This window comes from Polistes canadensis, unplaced genomic scaffold (genome assembly GCF_001313835.1).
Source record: "Polistes canadensis isolate GaletaPanama2010 unplaced genomic scaffold, ASM131383v1 scaffold_130, whole genome shotgun sequence".
NCBI lineage: Eukaryota > Metazoa > Arthropoda > Insecta > Hymenoptera > Vespidae > Polistes > Polistes canadensis.
Genome location: NW_014569677.1, coordinates 71,313 through 95,763, shown reverse-complemented (window position 1 = coordinate 95,763; position 24,451 = coordinate 71,313). Strand labels below are relative to the sequence as shown.

The 24,451-nt window shown below is 34.7% G+C and overlaps 1 protein-coding gene across 5 annotated transcripts; it reads left to right on the top strand.

The window, feature by feature from the left end:
• The first annotated feature begins 93 nt into the window (after positions 1-93).
• On the top strand, positions 94-24,409 carry LOC106788243 (myosin heavy chain, non-muscle). 5 transcript variants are annotated; one of them, XM_014751337.1, is made up of 10 exons: positions 94-1,621; positions 13,537-13,693; positions 14,032-14,150; positions 16,995-17,018; positions 17,385-17,420; positions 17,942-18,034; positions 18,160-18,322; positions 18,554-19,890; positions 19,987-23,522; positions 23,608-24,409. In XM_014751337.1, exons 1-10 carry the CDS (start codon positions 1,265-1,267, stop codon positions 23,732-23,734), a joined length of 5,949 nt encoding a protein of 1,982 aa, XP_014606823.1. In that variant the 5' UTR covers positions 94-1,264; the 3' UTR covers positions 23,735-24,409. The 5 variants fall into 5 exon arrangements, with proteins under 5 accessions (XP_014606823.1, XP_014606821.1, XP_014606824.1 ...); XM_014751335.1 differs by having other exon boundaries at positions 17,385-17,429; XM_014751338.1 differs by having other exon boundaries at positions 17,391-17,420; positions 23,608-24,408.
• Positions 24,410-24,451: the final 42 nt, after the last annotated feature.

The following is a 24,451-nucleotide window of genomic DNA, read 5'->3' as shown; positions in this document are numbered from 1 at the left end:
ATTTAAATCGTTCAGCCATTGGTGCAATTTCCACGAATGAAAGACCCCGTCACGTGCGCCATCTACGATAGATAATTTGTCGAAAAAGCCTTAAAAACGTAACCGAAGGTAAGAATCTCGATGTTTTACCGTTGAAACTGTCGGGAATGCCACGTGGCTTCATTCGGAACTGCAAACGATTCGAATTTAACGATAGTTAGTGAAAGGGCGGGAGAGAGAGAGAGAGTGGGGTAAAAGGTGCATGCGTGCGTGCAGTGCGTGCGTACGTACGACGACGTACGTAAATACGAACGTGGAAAAGGAAGAAGAAGAAGAAGTAGGAGGGAGAGGGAGGAGTATATACAAGAGAAAGAGAATCTGGAGGGGAGGATTGGTAGAGGGAACGGCGAAAGAGAGCATGTCGGTAGAGAATTGGGAGGGAAAAGGATGGAATATGAAAGCTATAGAGTGGGAGGATGAAAGGAGGTAGAAGCACGCGGTAGAAGGACTCGTTCGGTTGAAGAATCGAGACAGTCGGAAACGGTAAGGCCGAGATATCAGAATCGAAGAGTAGCCAAAACTGGCCGATTCGTAGTTTGTCGTTCATCGTTCTCGTCGTTGTCGTCGAAGTCGAAGTCGAAGTTGTCAGCGTTGTCGAGATTTACGAAAAGAAAAAAGAAGGACACAGGGAAGGAGAGAGAGAGAGAGAGAAAAAAATACGAGTGAGAGCTATCGAACGTATAAGAGGGAGGGTGGGAGAGAGAGAGAGAGAGAAAGGGAAAAGAAAAGGAACGAAGAGATAGCGATAGAGAAAGAGAGGAGGAGCGACGTATGCTAGAAAGTGAGCACACTCCCCGGTGGGTCTTCTTACATATGCGGTGCGATTCGGTCGTACCTCTGTTACTACCACTACTGCTATCACCGACACTCTACCTACGGCCAAGGAAAACGAGCCGTGTTCGAAGACGGAGGCCAACGGGTTAAAAGACAGACGCTCCCGTGGATGGGCTTGAGCGTGTACGGTGTGTGTCCTACCTAACGAACATCGACAAACTTCGGAAAAGAGTCGTTGCCGTCACCGTCGTCGTCGTCGTCGTCGTGACCATCGTCGCGATCGTCACCGTCGTCGTGTCGTTATCGTCGTTTCGTGCACGTTCCAAGGAAAAGATAATAGAAAAAGGAGCAAAGGAGTGACCAAGAGAGATAAAAAAAAAAGAAAGAGAAAGAGAGAGAGAGAGGAATACTTGCTCGATCGCATTGTGTGCGCGCTTACTACCAAACAAAGATGGCGGATATAGATTCGAGGGTAGACCGGTCAGACCCGGAATTGAGATACTTGTCAGTGGACAGAAACAGTTTCAATGATCCAGCTACCCAAGCGGAATGGACGCAAAAGAAATTGGTTTGGGTGCCTCACGAAACTCAGGGCTTCGTTGCCGCCGGTATCAAAGGCGAACGCGGCGACGAAGTCGAAGTTGAAATCGCGGAGACCGGCAAACGCGTCCACGTCGCCAGGGATGACATCCAGAAGATGAACCCGCCAAAGTTCGACAAGGTCGAGGATATGGCAGAGCTCACGTGCCTCAACGAGGCTTCCGTCCTGCATAATCTAAAGGATCGTTATTACTCCGGTCTCATTTACGTGAGTAGACTTTGCAATACTATATACATGTATCTTCTTCTATCCTTTTTCTCTCACCCACACGCATACACAAGCAAAGACTCCTCGCACACTTCTTTTCTTTCTTTATTCAATGGCAAACGACATCGAAGAAGTAACCGACCTCCACGAGGTCGCGAGCGTCTTCTCTTTCTCTTTCTCTCTTTCTATCTCTCTCTATCCTTCCTCTTCCCCTTCTTCTTATTCGAAGAATTGACTTGTTGGCCATTTCGTGCGTGCCTAAAGATAGGTCGACATAGTAAAACGCGACATATGATGATGATGATGTCCTTTTATCCGATCGAAATTCATTTCGTAGAGCAGAGAACTTGGTTTCATCGAATCGCGTTAAGAAGAAGAAGAGAGTCACGCGTCGTCATCGTTGCCGGTTAAAACGCCCCTTAAAAATGCCGTTTAAAACGTCGCTGTCATTGGTCGTGTAGTAACCGAACGCGCCTCTCCTGCGTGTTTCCTGCGTACAAGGTACACCACCTACTATTCTCTTTCCATCTGTTTTCTTCCCCTCTTTCCTTTCCCTTTTTTTCCTCTTTCTCTTTCGCACGGGCGCACGTTTTACTTTCCTTATCGTTAATGCAATTATTTATATAGTTGTATTTAACTCTAGGAAGAAATAATATCGAAATAGTTTTATTCTCAATGCAGGAGATATCCAATTACCGAGAGACCGCCCACGACGACGAGTTTCGTCGTTGCTTTTCTAACAATGACAACAGACTCTTCTTCTTCTTTTTTTTTCTTTCTTTTTTCTTTTCTTTCTCTCGCTAGTTATTTGTTCTCTTTTTCTATCTGTTTAAGCCTTTCTTTTTTTGTCTTCTTACACTATTACTTACTCTATATATCACACGTATATATACTCTCGCAAATAAGAAACGTGTACGACCTTTTAAGACGGATCGATCGGATCGACGAGCCAAGTAACATTCGTTTAGATGAACGACGAGAACCCTTTTTTCTCATTCCGTCGGTTCACGCTCGTTGTCGTCGTCTGGCATGTGCCAGAACGAGATAGAAAGAGTAACAGAAAGAAGGAGAGATCTGTGGAAGAGTACAATGTGACAACGAACAACGATCTGTCATTTTTGTAGCAGAGTCTGGAGAAAAAAGATGATACGTCACGCAAATTTCTCGATGATGCATATTTTTAAACTTCCAAATGATTAGAATCATAAAGAGACAAAAATAATCGAAGAGTTTCTTACGAGTACAGGATCTTGACGATTGTGATTTGAATTTTAAATTGACCGCCATTTAAATTTTCCCTGGTAGATTTAAAAACAAAATCTGTATGATTTTTTTGTTGTTATTTATGCGAATTATTCAATGAAATATTTAGAAAAAAAAGATACGATTACTCGTAATTATTATTTATTTCATTAGTTGTTTCTTTCGTCCAAAAATAAAATTCTTAATAAGAATGTATGGGTCTCATGTATTTCGTAATATACAAATAACAATAAAATAAAATTTCCAGTTGCTGAAGAAGTCCCCAATAAAGGGACGAAACGTCCAACTTATCAAAATTAAGTTCTATTTCTTTTTTTTTATATCCAAACTCCCTATGATACCTTCTTATTAATTATTTATTCCGTTTATCCGATTGAATGAGAATTTTTCGATTGAAGTTCACGTTATCCTTTAGTCGATTCGTCGATACAACCAATGAAAATTGGGCGGGGCCATTGGGTATACAATTTAACGAGGATTCTGTTATATAGAAGCGAACAAGTGCCTCCTCGTGTGTTTTACATTAATACGTGTATTCGTTTCTTTAGGATATACTTCGCTTATCGTTGTACGATAAGAAACTTCACTTACCTCACCTTCCTTGGAGAGACCGTGACTCATGCTAATTTTAACCGTGTTCGATTACACGCACTCGTAATCACCGTCATTCATTTTTCAAATTGTCATTTTGGAATACATTTTATAAGATTTTAATATCTAACAAATGTGTTATATTTTTATGATATTCTAAACAACGTGCTTATGAAATAATTAATGACGTACGTATAAGAGACATTCGTTGAAAAAATGATCGATCATTTCGTAAAAGAATTTAAAACGATTTAAAAAAACATTTACAACCAGTTGTGAAATATTTATTCCTTTTTAATATTCTCCGTATGTTATTTCTACATATTATACTAGATTCAAAATAACAATGTTGTTACATTGTATCAACGTTGTCTAATCTTTTCTATAAAGTCACTTCTGTGAACCAGTAATATTATAGAATAGTTGTCCTTAACAGATTAGAGTACATTGTTTTGCGAGAGAGAGAGAGAGAGAGAGAGAGAGAGTCTTCTATCATATAATTTTTTCTTATTTCTTTTCTTAAAAAACTGTATGTTCGAGCAAGAAGGCAACACGTTCCGGTGATAGTACAAACTGATAAGATAGCAAAGCATGCAGCTGTCTTCATAAAAAAGAAAGTATTTGTATGTATGTGTAATACATAAATATATATATATATATATGAAATTGTTCTCATACTTAACACAGGATGTTCAATCTTGTTTCTTTGCTATCATGCAATTTACGTAGAATCAAACTGTTAATTAAGTCAATGTCCTATAAGTAATCGATAAACCTATACGAATACTCTAGAAAACTTTTATTCCAATTGAAAATCTCTTTTCAAATACTTACTTTTATTCTTATTTAATTTATCGTCGGATACTTAATTACTTTGTAGAATCTGTTCAATGCATTTTCATACACACACACACACTCATAGATGCAAATACTTCGGAACATTTAAATTGTTTATCATTTCGTTTTTTTTTTTTTCAATCCGAACAAAGTAACGTGCCACACGATACAGATTATTTCATGCTAACGTTTTTTACGTATCGAAATTTCTTTCTTGTAACCCTTTTAAAAACGAATGGGAACCCTTTTACGATGCACATATGCGATTAATACGAATACCCATAATTCATATATAACGATTAGTATTTTCAAGTTTTCAATCAATTTATAATGAACAAAATTATTGTGTGTATTAATTTAATAACATAATATTATAAACAGTAGCTCTTGTATTTATTAAATAAATAATCGATATATCAATAGGATGCATAATATATATATATACATGACAAATGTATAATGATCATTTTTATTTAAAGGGTTCAATTTAAATGTCTATTTTAATTCCTCGCTGCTGGTGGTGCATATATTCGTTTTTATAAATAAACGTGTCCCAGGGGAAATCGAACGGAAACTCAGCGGGTGTCTTGAAAATTTGTCGGTTTTAACTTTGTAGGGAATGTGAAGAGAAACGAACGAGAATGTCAGTGCTCGTAGTGACTCACGCCTGACTGATTCAGCAATCGTGATCCAAGATGTGGAATGGGGGGGAAGAACGAAACAGTAAGAGAGAGAGAGAAAAAGAGAGATGGTCAGAAGGACAAGATGGAAACAGGTGGGGTGAGGAGGGGGTGGGTGGGTCAGTGATAGATTTACAAGAATTTCTTCTGTTATTCCATCCGTACACACGTTTCTCATTTTTGAACTAATTGTAAGAATCAAATTAATTTGTCGAATAAACACGAGGACGAATTCGTATAATATAACATTTTGCATATTATTTTTTTTTTTTAACATCGAATAACGTACGTGTACCAAAGAGCTCATCTCTCGTATTACAGATTTGTCAGCAGATTATTTTGTAATGTCTTCGAGAGCTCGAGATCTCTCGGCTCTTATTACTTTTATTTATTATTTTTTTTCTTTTCTCAAATTCTTCGAAACCTTCTTTGCTTTACTTGCTGATACAAGCAGAAACGAATTATCATTATTTCAGATTTTCTAATAAGGATTTTTGTTTATTCAGAAAAAAATGTGTGTCTATTTATCTCGGTTTTGAAGTAGAACACAGATTGCAATACTATAATGCAAACAATAAGAAATAGTAAGGTACAATGATGAATACCTGTATCTATAACGATCAATTTATTAAGAGAAAATAAAAAAAAAATAAAACAAAAGCGAACAGTATTGACGTGGTCAATGAACGTCAATTCGAGGGACAAATTGCGTTACTTGAATCCAAACCAACGTAACTATCTTAAATTGGGCACGTCGGCTATAAACCGTGTCTATACTGATAAGACTATAAATTAGTAATAATAAACAAGGAAAAAGAAAAGAAAAAAAAAAGAGAGAAAGGATTCAGCGAATGCGTCATATAATATGCGTTGCATACGCGTGCATTATAATATAGAGGTCGGGTATATACGAAAAAAGTATATACGAATAAATAAATAATCTTTGACAATAATTTTGGCGACAAAAATATCCTCCAATTGTTTATTTAATTTTTCAATTAACAAAATATATATATAAAACGAGTATATTTCTTTACGATTACAGTCGGGATAGACTGTCGGTAGGGTGTGTGTTTGTGTGTGAGTATATATGTGGTACGTTGACCATAAAATTATATATCTGTTGTGCAACGATCGAGAATTTTCTCTGATTCGCGTTGTATTCGTCGTTATCCCAAACCTTATACGGTACGAATTCGAATGATCTTATTTCTTCTTACCTTATACGGTAAAACGCACGTTTAATCCTATTACTAATAGTTAGTTGCCTTGTCGAGAGGATAAACTCTCATCAATGATGATGATGATGATGAGATAATTATTATTGCCAAAACAGTTTAAGTTTAATGCAATAAAAAGGAAGAGAAGAGTATATCAATTCGATCAGGATTACGTCAGGCTAACGATCTACGTTGTTTAATAACGTTATACGATTTACGTATATTATCTAGCTAGCCAAGCACTAGCCTAGTTAACTAGGCTTGCTAGTTACTGCTCTCTAGTTACCATCAACAACGATCTATTATATGTGTATGTGTGTGTATATATACTATAGTAGTATTATAGAACTTGCTATCCTATTTATCGCCTACGTATTTCGAGTAACAACCCACGTAATTTGTGTTAGAATAGATCGTAGATGGTCACATTTAATTAACATCCCTCTCTGTCCTCGTATATATATATTCATCTCTTCTTTCATCCTACTCGCGAAATAATTCAAGTACTCTTCTTTACTACCTTCATTTTCTTCCTTATACCTCCCCTCTAATCGATAATTATCAAGTGGGGGTCTTGCTAAACTTTGGTATATTTGGAATTATCTACAACAACTTCGAAGAGGATGTGCGTTTCCGATTAATTTATCATTTTCAAGAGTACTTTTTTTTAAGATAATTAACCAACTCGATATTCAAAGTATCTGATTTAAAAGAAACAAAATCATTTCGTATATATATATATGAAACAAAATTATATATATATTATTATTATATTATTATTATATATATATGTATATGTCTGTAATTGAATAGCGAATTAATTGCAAGTCCAAATATAGATTAATTGCAATATCAAATAAATCATAATATTATCAATGTTTTTAACTTATTACAAGAATACACAACGATCATATATTTTAGAAAAATCTTGCCATTTTTCTCAAATACAGGATCAACATTAATTTAACATTATTTTCACATGAAAATATATCTTTCTCAATTTGTAAGATAATTCCAAAATATTTTAAGGACAGAGTTGAATGATTCGTTGAATGATTCATCATTCTACGTAGGATCGATCGTGCGTTCTACATTTTCAAAGATAGACTAATCAAATAATTAATCGAATCGAGGCTACCCAACTATACAAGCATATAACTATATATATATCTTTGTCATGTTTCCATAAAAAAAAGAAAAAAAAATGTCGCCAATGTTTGCCATGAGATCCATGAAGAACCCTTCTCGGAGTTCGCTTCAGCATATACACACCAACCAATGCCATGACATTGTTATTCGATAAAAGCAAAGCAAAGGAGAGGATGAGGAGGAGGAGGAGGAGGTGGGTGGGTGGGAGAGGGGGAGAGGGGGAGGACATATTCGAGGCAATCGTACGCTCTCCACGCGTTTCATTTACTCTCCGCACCACGAAAGTATGCATGGTAATACATGAGTGACGTCATACGCATGGGTTCTCTCACGCACATACCATAGACACACATACACGAGCAACGCGATTCTTCTGAAGTAGGTAGGTGACGTCATGCTTCGATACGAGAGACAAGACGGGGAAAGAAAAAAAAAATATAATGTAGTTATTCCTTTTTGAATTTTTTTGTTATCCTCAGAGGGAGGGGGAGGGGGGCCACGTTTAATAAATGTTAAGTGGATGAAAGTCGTAAAATTTTGACCGAAGATGGCGGACGGGGAATCATTTATATTATATTATTTTCTTCAATTTGTTATCTTTTGTATTATTATTATTTAAATGGTATCTATTATAATATATACGAGAGTTGTAATATTATTATTATTATTCTGTGTGTTTTCTATGCGTAAAACACGTGGAATGCGTTGAGAGGATTTTTGGAAAGAGGATTTTTCGAGATCATCCAAGTGTTGTCCCGCACCGCGCCCTTTTTTTTGTCGTACACACACATATATTTTTCTACGACATATAGAAGAGATAATAAAGTTCCTCGGACTCTTGCGACGATCGTTGGTTGTATGATTATCAATTTGGGAAAAAATGGCGTGTGGATTGTGGACGAGTTCTTTTAAAATTTTTCCCCTAATTTTGTATTCCACCTTTGGAATGTTTCGAATTCTTTCTTATCCATCCGTAGTTTCCTTTTTTCCTCCTTCTAATTTTTAGAAGAACAAAATAGTTCAAAATAAATTTCTATAAAAAAAAGGAAACGGAAAGTATGCGTGTGAAAATGTTTTTTTTTTTTTTAATTAAAAAAATGATTAAAAACGAATTATTATTTCTCGTATATATAGCAGAGTATATATAAGTAGAGGATACCGTTCTTATGGAAGATATTTAAACTTAAAAACGTTTACGTTTCGAAGAGGTACGAGTTTACCTTCCGTTATAGAAGAGGGATTCGAAAAACCGGTTTTTATAAAATATTCTTTGGTGTATAGTCGAGAACCTAACGTAGCTCGTTTCACGCAGCACATTCGATGTGTCCACTGAGAAAGTTTTTCCCTTTAATATCTCTCGAGTATAATACTCACGATCGTATTGATCGTGAATAGTAGTAGTACGCGCCTCTCGAATGAATACAGAATGTTTTTGAGAATAATTTTACGATTACGAGACGAGAGGAGACGAAAGGAGAAGAAAAATTCCTGATGAATTCATTGCTGAAATATTTTTAAATGGACAATTTTATATTAATATATTCGATCTGTAGAGAAGAAATATCGATAAGGTAATTCGATTCGATTCGATTAGATTCGATTTATCTTTTGAAGAGTCGCGCCAGGTTGTGTTAGGTCTTTACCCATTGGTCGTTGAAATTCTAATCGCGCATGCGCGGAAAGATGCCGCGGGAATTTTAAATAGCAGTCAACGCGTATCGCGTGTAAAACAATGTATCCGTGCTAATGTTCATTTAACATTTATCGAAAGCGGAACTTTCCTTCGACGTATATATATATATATATATTTTTTTTTTCCTTTTTCTTCTTCCATATCTCTTTACGTTTCCTCGTATTCGCGAATAATGTGTAGAAATATACGGAAATATAAGTAGAATAATTCCAATTCACAATGTGTATAGAACGAGATCGTAGATATAATAATTCTATTCAAAATATCTTCTGATTACAAATTTGTTGTTTATCTTTAAATATAGGAACTATGCGAGCGTGTGGTATATTCGTAATATTATATTCAAGTATAAACATAAACGTATAAAAGTATACACACACGCATCAAATAATATTCCCATAGCATTCATCATTTTCCGGGTAGTTTAGAGTTAGCACGGAACCGAGTTAACTTTTTCTAAAGTATTTGAGAGTACTATTATATCCACTATTATATCCACTGTTATTATTATATAGTACGCACACAACGATAATAATTACGAGTTGTACGTGGAGTTGTGCTACGAAAGGATTGCATATCTCGAAAACGAATTATTATGACGAGGATTTAATCGTGTTCTCGATAACTCTCGATATCCTTTTTTTTCTGTTCTCTATATCGTTTTAACATACAAGAATATATTATAGAGATAGAAAAATTAGTTGGATTATATAGAAAAGAGAAAGGATAATAAAGATATATATGTTGAATAGAAATAGTTAAGAAAAAGATGAAGAAAAGTATGGAACATGGAAGAAAATGATTACTAACAAGAAAGCAAAGACGAGTCCTTATAAGTAAGGAACGTCCTTAACCTGCTTCTTCTCGCGGTGCCTTAAAGGCACACAACTCTTTGACGCAATCTTAAAAGCAAAAAAACGAGTATGCTCGATTCCTTGCGACTTCTCGAACTTTATACCTTTTGCGATCTTTTCCATAAAAGGATTTCTTATCTCCATTACCCCTCTGTTGCGTTCCCCCTTCTTCCCAATCTTTTTCTATCTTTTACTTATCCGTTTTATTTATCCTTTTTCTGAACAGGCCGAGAAAGTATCGAAGCTGACTCGAAAACGTCGATCTCTATTCTCTCTCTCTCTCTTTCTCTCTCTTTCTTTGTCGACAAAATAAATAGACTTCGTGCCGTGACCTTTTAACCCTTTCGGTACGGCAGAGTTGTTCTTAGAGTGTAACATCTGATACACTTCGTCGTATTATTCAAATGATAGGATGATATTCTTCTTATTGAGATTATATCAAATTGATGTGTAATACGAGTTATAAATAAATTATTATTATTATTATTATTATATGTCGAGAAAGAAAGAGAGAGATAATTATGCTTTAGTAAAATTGATAATATATTATTTTCATATCAATTACTTTTATTGATTTATAATTATCGATAAATTACGTATATTTAGATATGTCCGAATAAAAATAAACAATAAAAATGAAAAATGAACAAATTAATAATATATATATACAAATATTATTCTACCTTTATTTATAAATTAGAATGTTCAACATTTGGAAACTAAATTTACGAATGTTTCGTTCATTATTTTGTAAATTTGGAAATGACCTTTCGATGGTGCATCCTTTCGAAAAGCATAATTTCCATTTACGGTTATTTTATTAATGATTCTTGGATATTTATATCACACGATACGTCACGATAATTATAGGAATACATGTATATACATATTCTGTTTCGTTGCGTGCGTACCGTAGTAGTATCCTTTAGTCGAGAAGGATGCATTTATTTGCAGTGGGCCATAAGCGATGGAAAGGAAGGGGAAGGGGTGGGGAATGTTAGGCAGGTCGACAGCACGAGCCTTCTGAGACCGGTTTCGAGGACCTTCGGATGGTTTTGCCGTTGAAGTAAAACAAGAAGTAGGAAAAAAAAAAGAAAAAAAAAAGAAAAGAAAAGAACAAAAAAATGAAGAACGAAATCTTAAAGACAAAACCCCATTTTGTGTCCTTGCGGAAGACCTAAGATTCCAGTTGAAAAACTATCTAATATATACCTTCAATTATTTGATTTTTTTTCTTTTGTCTTCTTTTAAGATCCAAGTTTTTTCTTTTTTTTATTTTAAGTTGTTACAGGTTGAAATATGGCAAGGAAAAATACGCGAGCGAATGTTACATTTTTCTTTTTTAAATATTGTATTTTAAAATCATTCCAAAATGAATAATATACATATATATATATATAATCGTTTGATATAAACGAGAAAAGAAGATTCTTCCACGTGTTTCTTCAACGGTTAACAGCAATATCGTCACACACCTGCTTTCCTGGCTACCTACGACGTGATTCACATGTTCGCTTTCCCTCTGGCTCATACGATCTTCCAAGTATTAGTCATTCTTATGAGAAATTTGCTTCTCCCCATCCATATTTTTTTCTTCATCCGTTTTTTACTTCGGTGAACAAAGAACAACGCATATATGCATATTATACTAAACTCGTAAAATGAGAACAAGGAACGAGCAAGAGAAACGTGTCGTATAGTTCGAATTTGAATTATGATATATATAATATATAAAATTTATGCATTATAATAATATTAGGGTGAATCCATAGCCCGTAGTCAATATAGAAAGATTCAAAATGAACGATGTTCAATGTTAAAACATACAAAATTACATTCTATAAACTGCATTCAGAACTTTTGTAAATATTTCGAGTTAATAAGTGTATTGTTGAAATAATAAAAAAAGAAATATTAATACGAAATTAAAAATGATTTTCTAATGGTTTTTATTTCAATGAAAATATTCATACTGGTAGAAAGATTGGTTATAAAAAAAAAATTCGTCTTATCTTTTAAAAAAAAGAAAGACAAAACAAAAAATAATCGTACCGCAGACGTTACACTTTGACATTTTGAAAAGTTGAGAAAAGAAAAAATATAATCTGCATATTCAAAGTTCGATCGTTAAAAAGATTCTTGTCGTCATCTGTGTGTCTCGAACGTTGTTCCGCGTAATTCGATATAATAGTACTATTTGAAATTGTTTCTCGCATAAAGGCATGCGCATAAATCAATAAAGACGTGTCACGACCTCGTTAATTATTTATTTGCTTCGAAGATGAATGCGGAAATCGACGTTGTTGATGATCTTCAAGATGGTTAAATATTTCAATTTTTATATTTTTTATCGCTTACGATTAAAATTTCTTTTGATTTATTTTTATTATCGTATATACTATACTATTATTAATATTAATTGATTGCAAAGAAAAATGACACTCAGTATAATTTGCAACGTCATACAAAACTTTTTTCTAATGTCTACTACTACGTGAGAGAACTAGGGTGAGGTGATGAGGTTTGTTGATGTTTCCTTTTTGTTTTATCCACCAAAGTTTTTTAATCATTCGAAAATTCCAAGTTGCACGATTCTAAGATTCTCGTAGTTCGATTTGAAGCTGTGTGTGTGTATATATATATATACATTTGCATTCCCCAACATTTCAAAGAATTCTTTTGACTTGAAAGGAACAGAGCGTAAAGTGAAAAGCAAACATGAAAAAGAAATAGAAAGAAAGAGAAAAAAAGAGAGAGAGAGAATACAATCGAGATAGACAAAATCGATCTGTCATTTCTTGAAAGCTCTTTTCAGTGTTTCCCAACCAATCTGCTAAAATATAAATCGAAAAAAACCCTTATTTTATTTGATTTCATTTCATTTGAAAATCTATTCGTCCATCTCTCTAAAAAAAAAAAAAAAAAACACGAAGATGATTAAACATAAACGAAATTCTAAATATTCTGGCAAGATTCTTTTTTATTAGATCAAACGTAAAAATAAAAGAGAATAATATTTTCAATAGTTATTTTTATATTGTGATTAACAGTTATTATGATATTTCAAAGGATATATGCACAATTCTATGTAGAAATATTGAAAAGTAAATAAGATTATCTACGCGTTAGGGGATGATTCAAAACTTTAACGTAATATATTTCGTCGTTTATTTTTTAATAAGAAAAATATACAAAAGTATGATTGGAATACGATCGATTTTGAAAGAGATTTGTGCCCCTTGGTTGGTCCATTCCTATATCTATCGAATCATTTTTCTTTCTCACGTTGGCTTTATTTTCTTTGGCTCGACACGAAATGGCGTACAACGTATAAGTATTTGCACAACATTTGTATGTGTGTATATACACGAGCGAAGGGATTGCGTGGGTGTAGAATTCCTTGGACTGTAAACGGCGCTTAAATTTCTAAACGAAGTGAGAGTAAAAGAAAGAAACACATTATTATGCTTTATATCTTTTTTTTCTCATATTGTACCTTTTAAAAACACATACCTTTACTCGTACTTATTTTCTAACTGTTACTAATCAATTTTCTATTACCGATCAAATGTAATACTTTTCGATTTATTATTCATATTGTATTATTATTATTATTATTTGATTGCAGACGTATTCCGGACTATTCTGCGTCGTGGTAAATCCTTACAAAAGATTGCCTATTTATACGGAAAAAATAATGGAAAGGTATAAGGGTATAAAAAGACACGAGGTACCACCGCACGTTTTCGCTATCACCGACACGGCCTATCGTTCTATGTTACAAGGTAATTTATTAACAACAAACAAAAGTTGTTTCTGTCATTTTTCTTTTTTAATACTATAACTTTTATAGTAATATTTATTTTATTTCTTTTCTTTTCTTTTTTCCCAATTTATACACGATCAATTTTATTCTATTAGGGAAAACCAAAAGTTCTTTTTTTTAAGTCAATGAAATTACTTAATTATTTTATAAACGCAGGACCAAATATTTGACGCGTAAAATTTGCTTTTGAGAGAAATAATTACAAAAATATATATACATATATATCTTTTAGAGCGTTCGTTTATTTGAGAGGAGAAGAAGTAGAAAGAAAAAAAAAAATCTTCTTGTATTTCGTAGATCGTGAGGATCAGTCAATCTTATGTACTGGCGAGTCTGGAGCAGGCAAGACCGAGAACACGAAGAAGGTCATTCAATATCTGGCGTATGTTGCTGCTTCGAAACCCAAGTCCAATGCGGTAAGAACATAACGCAGGGACAGGACATTCTTTTCCAAAAAAATCTGTCCTCCGGAATACGCGTTAGAAACGCGTTAGAAATGCGTTATTTCTCTTTATAGTTTTTCACTATATTATAGAAAAGGATATGTTTATATAGGGTGGCTCAAAAAACAAATGGTTTCTTTCACGAGAACCAAGTGTTATAATCAAAATGTTATTCATCAGAGTCTTTAATTTCTAAAGTTTTCATTTTCAAAGAATAATCGATAATTACAAATTACATATACTTTACATGCATTAAAAGTATAAAGTATATAATGAAAGTATAAGATATATAATATAACTCGATGGTGAATGAATTCAAACTTATTAGTTGAAATCGTTATCAAGATATTGCAATCGAGATAACAATCTAGATCTTTATCGAGATAGCACGTATTTTTAAACAAAAATCATTCCACAGATACCGATCCGATATCTGCGTTTATTTATTCTTGCAACATTCCAATACATATATATATATTAAAATAAATTTTCAATTTATAATGTATATTATATGTATATGTGTTGAATCAAATTCGTAATAATCAACGATTATCATATAAAATTGTTCAATAAATTCGTGAAAGAACTAATTCTTCAAGTAAATAACGAGAAGTCAGCATTTTTGTTAATCGAAAGATTTTGTAACCGCAATAAGTACATTTAGCGGAACTTCAACCTCAATTTCCGAATCGTGATATCATTTAAAACCGCTTGTTTAAATTCGGACAATTCGATAACGCTTATTTCACTTGGCACGATTTTTTATTCTTCTTTTTTTTTATATATATATATATATGTTGCTTACGTGGATACGTGTTAATCTTATCGAGTTAATGTATAGTTGATCGTACATCTGATCATTAAAAACATATTACCTTGATCTAGAGAAATATATTGTTTGTCAATGATAATCGTAACACGTAGACAATTTATTTTCGGTTTTTTTTTTTATCGTTAATCAATATATATAATAGTTGCAAGCGATGAATCGGAAAATTATCGAAGAAAACTCAATAAGGAAAACTATTATCTTTTTTAATTTCAACATTGTTTTATTTCTTGTTTCCTTTATTTTTTTTTGGACATATTTCTTTGATCATTCACTTTTATTTAAACGTTTAATATTACTGATGAGTGGCTTTAAAAATAGCGACTTTCTTTATGCGTTTCTCGATTGCATACAGACAGTAAGCTCTTTGTTATATATCCATGCTCACGATGCGTCGTCTGAAAATGTAAAGCTCGAACTGTGACGTACATACGTATAAACCATGGTCATCTTCGATAAATAAAGATCCTACGTTTCTCGAACGTACTAAAATATCTTAGGATAAAATATATGAGAACTATTAGATCGTTTTATAATAATCTCTCTTTTATTCTAATAATTATATGTGAATTTTATTTAATATAATAATAGAATCCTTTTTCACGAATAAGTCATAAACAAACATTTTATTATAATGATATATAGGAATAAAATAATATGTCTATGATATGATATGATATTTTGTAATGTCGATCAAGTTCAATCTATTATTTTACATTTACTATATCTAGATTTTCTTTTTAGATCCTCGTATAATGTTCTATACAATTTCGTAAGGATTTTTTAATCGTCGAGAGAGAAAGAAACGTGTTGGGGGAACACATTCATCTCGAAGGACCTCTCCTTTTTTAGATAAAGAATTTATCAATTGGAATTACTTTGAGAGTTATACGTACATAAATAATACATGCACAAAAAAAGGCGTGACCTACTTAAAACGTCATACTGACTCATCGTAATGCAAAAAAAAAGAAGAAGAAAAAAGAAAAAATACGATACTTAAACTCGTTTTCAACTGAGAAAAAAAAATACCATTTAGAATTGTCCTGATAAAGATGCGAATACAATGTACTTGTAGATTTTCTACGAGTTTCATTATGATCTCGTTTAGTTAGTGTGAATTATTTCTAGATGAATTTCAAAATGTGTAGAATATTTTATTGAATTATTATTATTATTTCTTCGGATTCTCTTTGTTCTTTTTCCACGAAAGTTGGCATCGATCGTTTAAATAAATAACGAGAAGAAAAAGGTAGCAGCAGTAGCAGCAGCAGCAAGTTGACATTTGGTACTGCATTTTGGGAACCCCCACTTTTCCTGCTTGCTGCAGTCTTTGACTTAACCGAAAAAATTGATAAATCCATTCACGTTTAGGTATCCTACCTTTTTGGGGATATAGATACATTATTCATGTTCTTCTAAACTAGGTTGGAAATTGTATAGGAGGACAATGAAAGTTTATTACATAAATAAATGATAAAGTAATATACGAGGACGACTAAAATCTCGTATATACACACACACACAATACACATATGTATATATACGTTTGTGTGTGTATGAATATGCGGGTAACAGCAAAGATCGGTGAACCATGAGAGCAATGCATATACGAGACCATGGTCCAACAAGTTTTCTTTTTATTTTTATTTTTTTTTCTTTCCACAAGGTATATCCATACCTGTCGCATGTACTTACCATGATTTCATTCGATCCCTTTTACGTGTTACACCGTAAATTCATCTCGTGATAAAATACGATGAATAGGTAGAGAAGGGGGGAGGGAGGGAGGAATGGGGAAAATAGAAAAGAAAGTAAAAAAAGAAAATATATATATATATATCACTAGATTTATGAACTCTGAGCCAATTTGACTCATTAAAAATTTGATATTACTATATATATATATATATAGAACGTCATTTAATATTAAAAAATATTCTTTCATTTTCGGTGCTGACTTTTTGGCTGCCTTCTTCCATCAATAGACCCCAAGCCCGGCGTTAATCATAGTAAGTCGACATAAAACAAAAATCTCTAATAATACGTATATATATATATATTCTTCAATTAAACAAATTTCATTCTATTCAATGAATAATGCAATCAATGTTTATATCTGCTTCTTCTTCTTCTTCTACTACTACTACTACTACTTCTTTTAATATATTATTATTGAGATCTTGTCTTTTTTATATACTAACAATTGGTTTTGGATATTAATAATAAATTAATTGTACGTGCATACACACACGCACATAAAAACAATGTGCAATAACAAATAATCAACGATATATTATATATTGATATTGATAATTAAATTTTCCTTGCTGTCTAACAAACAAATCTTTTCTTTACTTTTTCTCGCTGCTTTATGGGTCCAGGGAACTGGCAGTGTGTCGGACAAGTTTGCGGTAATTAATGTGAGGAGGAGAAAACAATTAATAATTAATAACATTGGTGTCGTGTTGTAAAATTGGTATTGTCGTCATCTATATCGCTTTTGTGTTATTTAATATTCTTCATTTTCCTATCCTTTAATCGCACAACATTGTTCTTTTATCAATATAAAAGATGAACGTGCAATGCTTTATTGGCAGCTTATATTTCATGCTCAGCTGTTATTAAAAAGTACGACAAAATGATTACAAAGTAATCACTTATTGTCGTTCGATTATATAATAATCAACTTTATTATACGTGCTTATAATATTAGGGTGAAACAAAAGTTCGTGCATTTATTGTGTTATTATAAACTGCATAATGGATTGTTTTTGTATAATTTACTTTGAAAATATTCATTTAAAGACGCACGAACTTTTGGTTCAACCTAATATATATATATATGTATAATCATTTATTATTTTTTTTTAACCCCTTTATTTTAATGCTAATCCTCTCATACTCACAGTCTCGATTTTCTATTTTATTATAGGGAGAACTCGAACAACAGCTTCTTCAAGCAAATCCAATTTTAGAAGCGTTTGGAAACGCAAAGACTGTGAAGAATGACAACTCGTCTCGTTTCGTAAGCACCTAAAATCCCCTTTCCCCTTTTTCTGAGACTTAACATTAGTAACATTTATTCTTTTTTTAACGATGGTGTTTATTCCATTTCAATTTCCTTCTTTGTTTTTTCATTTGTCTTTTTAGGGGAAATTTATTAGGATAAATTTCGATGCATCTGGTTACATAGCAGGGGCAAACATCGAGACGTATCTTTTAGAAAAGTCAAGAGCTATAAGACAAGCCAAGGATGAAAGAACATTTCACATATTTTACCAATTACTCGCTGGTGCTTCGTCCGAACAAAAAAGTATATATATGTTGATAAAAATATAATAATTGAATCGTTTATTTTGAAAATTTTTCAAGTCTGACAATGTTTCTATTAATTTATCGATATGTAATTTGATATTTACAAGCTGCAGATGAACTTAAACCGCTTTCGAAATAAACGGTCCAATTGTAAAAAAAGAAAATGTATATATATATGTTGTGTTGCGTGTCATTAATAATTACATTTGATTGAATTTCTTGATTACAGAGGAATTCATATTGGAAGACCCTAAGCATTATCCATTTTTATCTAATGGTATATTGCCAGTACCGGGAGTCGATGATTCCACTGAATTTTTCTCAACGGTGAAATCGATGCACATCATGGGTATGACTAACGAGGATTTTTCATCGATCTTCCGCATTGTATCTGCCGTGATGCTATTCGGTTCGATGCAATTCAGGCAAGAACGTAATTCCGATCAGGCTACTTTACCTGACAATACGGTAGCGCAAAAGATTTCCCATCTGTTAGGTCTGAGTGTTACGGAGATGACAAAAGCTTTCTTAAAGCCACGAATCAAAGTTGGCAGGGATTTTGTAACTAAAGCACAGACAAAGGAACAGGTAGAATTTGCGGTTGAAGCAATATCGAAAGCATGCTACGAACGAATGTTTCGTTGGTTAGTTAACAGGATCAATAGATCTTTGGATAGAACTAAAAGACAAGGTGCCAGTTTTATTGGTATATTAGATATGGCTGGTTTTGAAATATTCGAATTAAATTCATTCGAACAGTTATGCATTAATTACACGAACGAAAAGTTGCAACAATTGTTTAATCACACTATGTTCATTCTTGAACAAGAGGAGTATCAACGAGAAGGTATCGAATGGAAATTCATCGATTTTGGACTTGATCTTCAACCTACGATAGATTTGATCGATAAACCAATGGGAATCATGGCTTTGTTGGATGAGGAATGTTGGTTCCCCAAAGCAACCGACAAAACTTTCGTCGAGAAGTTGGTTGGCGCGCACAGCGTGCATCCCAAATTTATGAAAACAGATTTTCGCGGTGTCGCCGATTTTGCTATAATACATTATGCTGGTAAAGTAGATTATTCGGCAGCAAAATGGCTAATGAAAAACATGGACCCGTTGAACGAGAACGTGGTGAGCCTTTTACAGGCATCCCAGGATCCGTTCGTTTGTCATATTTGGAAGGATGCTGAAATTGTAGGCATGGCGCAACAAGCGCTGACTGATACCCAATTTGGTGCAAGGACTAGAAAAGGCATGTTTAGAACTGTATCTCAACTGTATAAAGAGCAATTGGCTAAATTAATGTTAACCTTGAAGAATACCAATCCAAACTTCGTCAGGTGTATTATTCCAAATCATGAGAAAAGAGCTGGCAAAATCGATGCTCCTTTGGTATTGGATCAATTACGATGTAACGGTGTGTTAGAAGGAATACGTATATGTAGACAAGGTTTCCCGAATAGAATTCCATTCCAGGAATTTAGACAACGTTACGAATTACTCACGCCAAACGTTATTCCAAAAGGTTTTATGGATGGGAAGAAGGCTTGCGAGAAAATGGTATGTATCGTAATATATCAATTTCTGTTATTCACCAAATGTGTTTCACTTAAAGACGTTATATTTATTCTTATCGTTAATTCCCTTCATTTACAGATTCAAGCATTAGAATTGGATCCAAACCTATATCGTGTTGGTCAATCGAAGATTTTCTTCCGTGCCGGTGTTTTGGCTCATTTGGAAGAGGAAAGAGATTATAAGATAACAGATTTGATCGTTAATTTCCAAGCATTCTGTCGTGGTTTCTTGGCACGTCGCAATTATCAGAAACGTTTGCAACAATTGAACGCCATTCGTATTATACAAAGGAACTGTGCGGCTTACTTGAAGCTTCGTAATTGGCAATGGTGGAGGCTTTATACGAAAGTAAAACCATTGTTAGAGGTAACAAAACAAGAAGAAAAACTTACTCAGAAGGAAGACGAATTGAAACAAGTTCGTGATAAGCTCGAGTTACAATTACACTCTGCACAAGAATACGAACGAAAGTATCAGCAAGCCATCGAAGAGAAAACTATGTTGGCAGAACAATTGCAAGCTGAGGTAGAACTTTGTGCCGAGGCGGAAGAAATGCGTGCGAGATTGGCCGCGCGTAAACAAGAATTGGAAGAGATATTGCATGATTTGGAGGCACGCATCGAAGAGGAGGAAGAGAGGAGTGCTGCATTGTCGCAAGAGAAAAAGAAATTGCAATTGAACATAAGCGATTTGGAAGAACAATTGGAAGAGGAGGAAGCTGCTAGACAAAAACTTCAATTGGAAAAGGTACAGTGCGATGCTAAACTTAAAAAACTCGAGGAAGATCTTGCACTTTCGGACGATACTAATCAAAAGCTATTGAAAGAGAAAAAAATTCTTGAGGAACGCTCCAACGATTTGTCGCAAACTTTGGCGGAAGAGGAAGAGAAAGCTAAGCATTTGTCGAAGTTGAAAGCGAAACACGAAGCAACCATAGCGGATCTCGAGGAAAGATTGCTTAAGGATCATCAACAACGACAGGAAGTTGATAGATCGAAGAGAAAAGTCGAAACTGAAGTATCGGATTTGAAGGAACAACTTTCCGAAAGAAAAACTCAAGTCGAAGAATTGCAATTGCAATTGGGAAAACGCGAAGAGGAATTGAATCAAGTGATGGCAAAGATGGACGAGGAAGGTGCGGCCAAGGCCCAGGCGCAAAAAGCATTGAGAGAATTGGAATCGCAGTTGGCCGAATTGCAGGAAGATTTGGAAGCTGAAAAGGCGGCTCGTAGTAAAGCGGAAAAATTGAAACGAGACTTGAACGAGGAATTGGAAGCTTTGAAAAATGAATTGTTGGATTCGTTGGATACTACCGCGGCTCAGCAAGAATTAAGAAGTAAACGCGAACAAGAATTGGCTACTTTGAAGAAAAATCTTGAAGAAGAAACTTCGGTACACGAGGCTACGTTATCCGACATGCGACACAAGCATACGCAAGAATTAACTGCTTTGAACGAACAAATGGATGCCTTGAAGAAAACTAAAGCCGCTTTGGAGAAGGCAAAGGGTTCACTCGAGGCTGAAAATGCAGATTTGGCAACCGAATTGAGATCAATTAGCGCGAGCAGACAAGAATCTGATCGCCGTCGTAAGCAAGCAGAGCAACAGTTAGCCGACGTTAGCGCCAAATTAGGTGAAGTTGAGAGAAACAAACAAGAATTGGCAGAAAAGGTAACGAAACTTCAACAGGAGGCTGAAAGCGTGATGCAACAATTAGAAGCTGCGGAATTGAAGGCATCGGCAGCGTTAAAAGCATCGGCAACGTGCGAATCGCAATTTACAGAACTTCAGCAACAATTGGAGGAAGAGACCAGACAGAAGCTCGCGTTAAGCTCGAAACTTCGTGCGGTCGAAAGCGAGAAGGAAAGTTTACACGAACAATTGGAAGAGGAAGAGGAAGCAAAACGCGGCTTGGAAAAGCAAGTTTTGAATTTGAACGCTCAGCTGGTCGAAGTTAAGAAACGTGCCGAGGAAGAGGCAGAAGCGGCGGCAGCGTTGGAAGAAAGTAGAAAACGTTGTACGAAAGATATCGAGGCGCTTCAAAGACAAGTCGAAGAATTGCAAGCGGCTAACGACAAATTAGATAAGTCGAAGAAGAAGATACAAGCGGAATTGGAAGACAGTATCATCGAATTGGAGGTGCAACGAGCCAAGGTGTTGGAATTGGAGAAGAAACAGAAGAATTTCGACAAGGTGCTTGCAGAAGAGAAAGCAGTATCGGAACAATATGCGGAACAGAGAGACAACGCGGAAAGAGAAGCCCGAGAGAAGGAAACCAGAGTCCTTTCGTTAACGCGCGAATTGGACGAGCTCAACGAGAAGGTCGAAGAATTGGAAAGAGGCCGTCGCGGGCTTCAATCGGAATTAGACGAGTTGGTTAATAATCAAGGTACCGCTGATAAAAACGTACACGAATTGGAAAAAGCTAAACGCGCATTGGAATCGCAATTGGCTGAACAAAAATCGCAAGTGGAAGAACTGGAGGACGAGTTGCAATTCACGGAAGACGCAAAATTAAGATTGGAAGTAAACATGCAAGCGTTGCGCGCGCAATTCGAGAGAGATCTTCAAGCGAAGGAAGAACAAGCGGAAGAGAAGCGTCGAGGACTGGTCAAACAATTGCGCGATCTCGAAGCCGAGTTGGAGGATGAAAGGAAACAACGGGCAGCTGCGATAGCTCAACGTAAGAAAATGGAAAGCGATTATAAGGACATGGAGCAGCAATTAGAGATTCATAATAAAGTAAAAGAGGATGCGTTGAAACAATTGAAAAAATTGCAAGCACAAATAAAGGATTATACTAGGGAAATAGAGGAATTCAGAGCTGCTAGAGACGAATTGGCGGCCGGTGCGAAAGAATCCGAAAGGAAAGTTAAGAGTCTCGAAGCTGATTTAATGCAGCTGACGGAAGACTTCGCAAACAGCGAACGTGCCAGACGAGCGGCCGAAAATGAGAGAGACGAACTCCAAGAGGAAGTTAATAATAACGCCAATAAGGGAACTCTGATGCTAGACGAGAAGCGTAGACTCGAAGCAAGAATCGCTACTTTGGAAGAGGAATTGGAAGAGGAACAATCCATTTCAGAGGTCGCCGTGGATCGCGCGAGAAAGGGACAGATCACGATAGAACAATTGTCGACCGATTTGGCTACCGAACGATCTACGACGCAGAAACTCGAATCTCACAGAATGTTGTTGGAGAGACAAAACAAGGAATTGAAGGCTAAACTTGCCGAATTGGAAACTGCTCAACGTGCTAAGACAAAAGCTACGATACAGCAATTGGAGTCTAAGATAAATAACTTAGACGAGCAATTGGAAACCGAAGCTAAGGAAAGGTTTGCTCAACAAAAGATCAATCGGAAATTGGAAAAGAAATTGAAAGAAATGAGTTTACAATTGGAGGATGAGAGGAGAAACGCCGACCAATATAAGGAGCAGGTGGAAAAAGTAAATGCTAGAATGAAGACACTTAAGAGACAGTTAGACGAAGCGGAAGAAGAAATCAGTAGACATAAAGCTATGAAACGAAAAGCTCAAAGAGAGATGGATGATATGATGGAATCTCAAGAGGAACTTACGCGTGAAGTAGCGAATCTGAAGAACAAATTGAGGTAAATATCTAAGTAGACAATTGGAGTATAAGACCTTTCTATAGGCGCATAAAACGCAACCCTCTTTTCGTAAATTTGTTTAAAGGCGTGGTGGACCTGCTATAAGTTTGAGCTCTACGAGGCTAAAACGTGGATCTGTACAAACTGGAGGCTCCGGCGATGATTCGACTACGCAAGACGAAAGTATCGATGGCGAAGAAAATACTAATTGAAGTCCTGCAAACCTTTTCAAATGTGCAAGAACGAGGAAAACAACAACAACAGCCTAACATCGCGTAATAGAGCGGCAACGATAGCGGAATTTCTCGATCTTATGTAAACTTCGACTATGTAAAGTCAATTGAATTTAGTACATTCGATCTAACATTCGCTTTCAGTGATATCAAATTTTACAAGGAAGGATAACGCATAAAAATCCTGTTTCTTAAGAGTGCTATTAAGAGATATATAAAGGTGGATCTGTGTATATTGATCCTGCGAATTGGATAATAGTTTATAGGAAGTAATTATCTCTTTGTTTGTATTCTACTCTACTTGTTTTCTTCCTTCATTTTCTCTAGAGTTTTATATGCTTCCCATAAAATGCCATGAGATAGATGTCGAATGTAAGAAGAAGATTCTTTTTTTTTTTTTTTTTTTGTTTAAGAATGTGTATATAATTTTACAACTTATTAATTAATAACTTGACCGCCGAGCGGTATGAATGCAAACATGATTTTAAATTTATATGATGCATGTCGAGAAGTTAAGTTTTTTGAGAAAAATAGAAAGTCAATAACAGAGCGGATTACTGCATAATTTATAACAACTTAACGAAACTATTAGATAGCACTAAGATATTAGTCTTTATTATTATTATTATGACTATTATTATTATTATATTATGACTATTATTATTATTATTATTATTATTATTATTATTATTATTA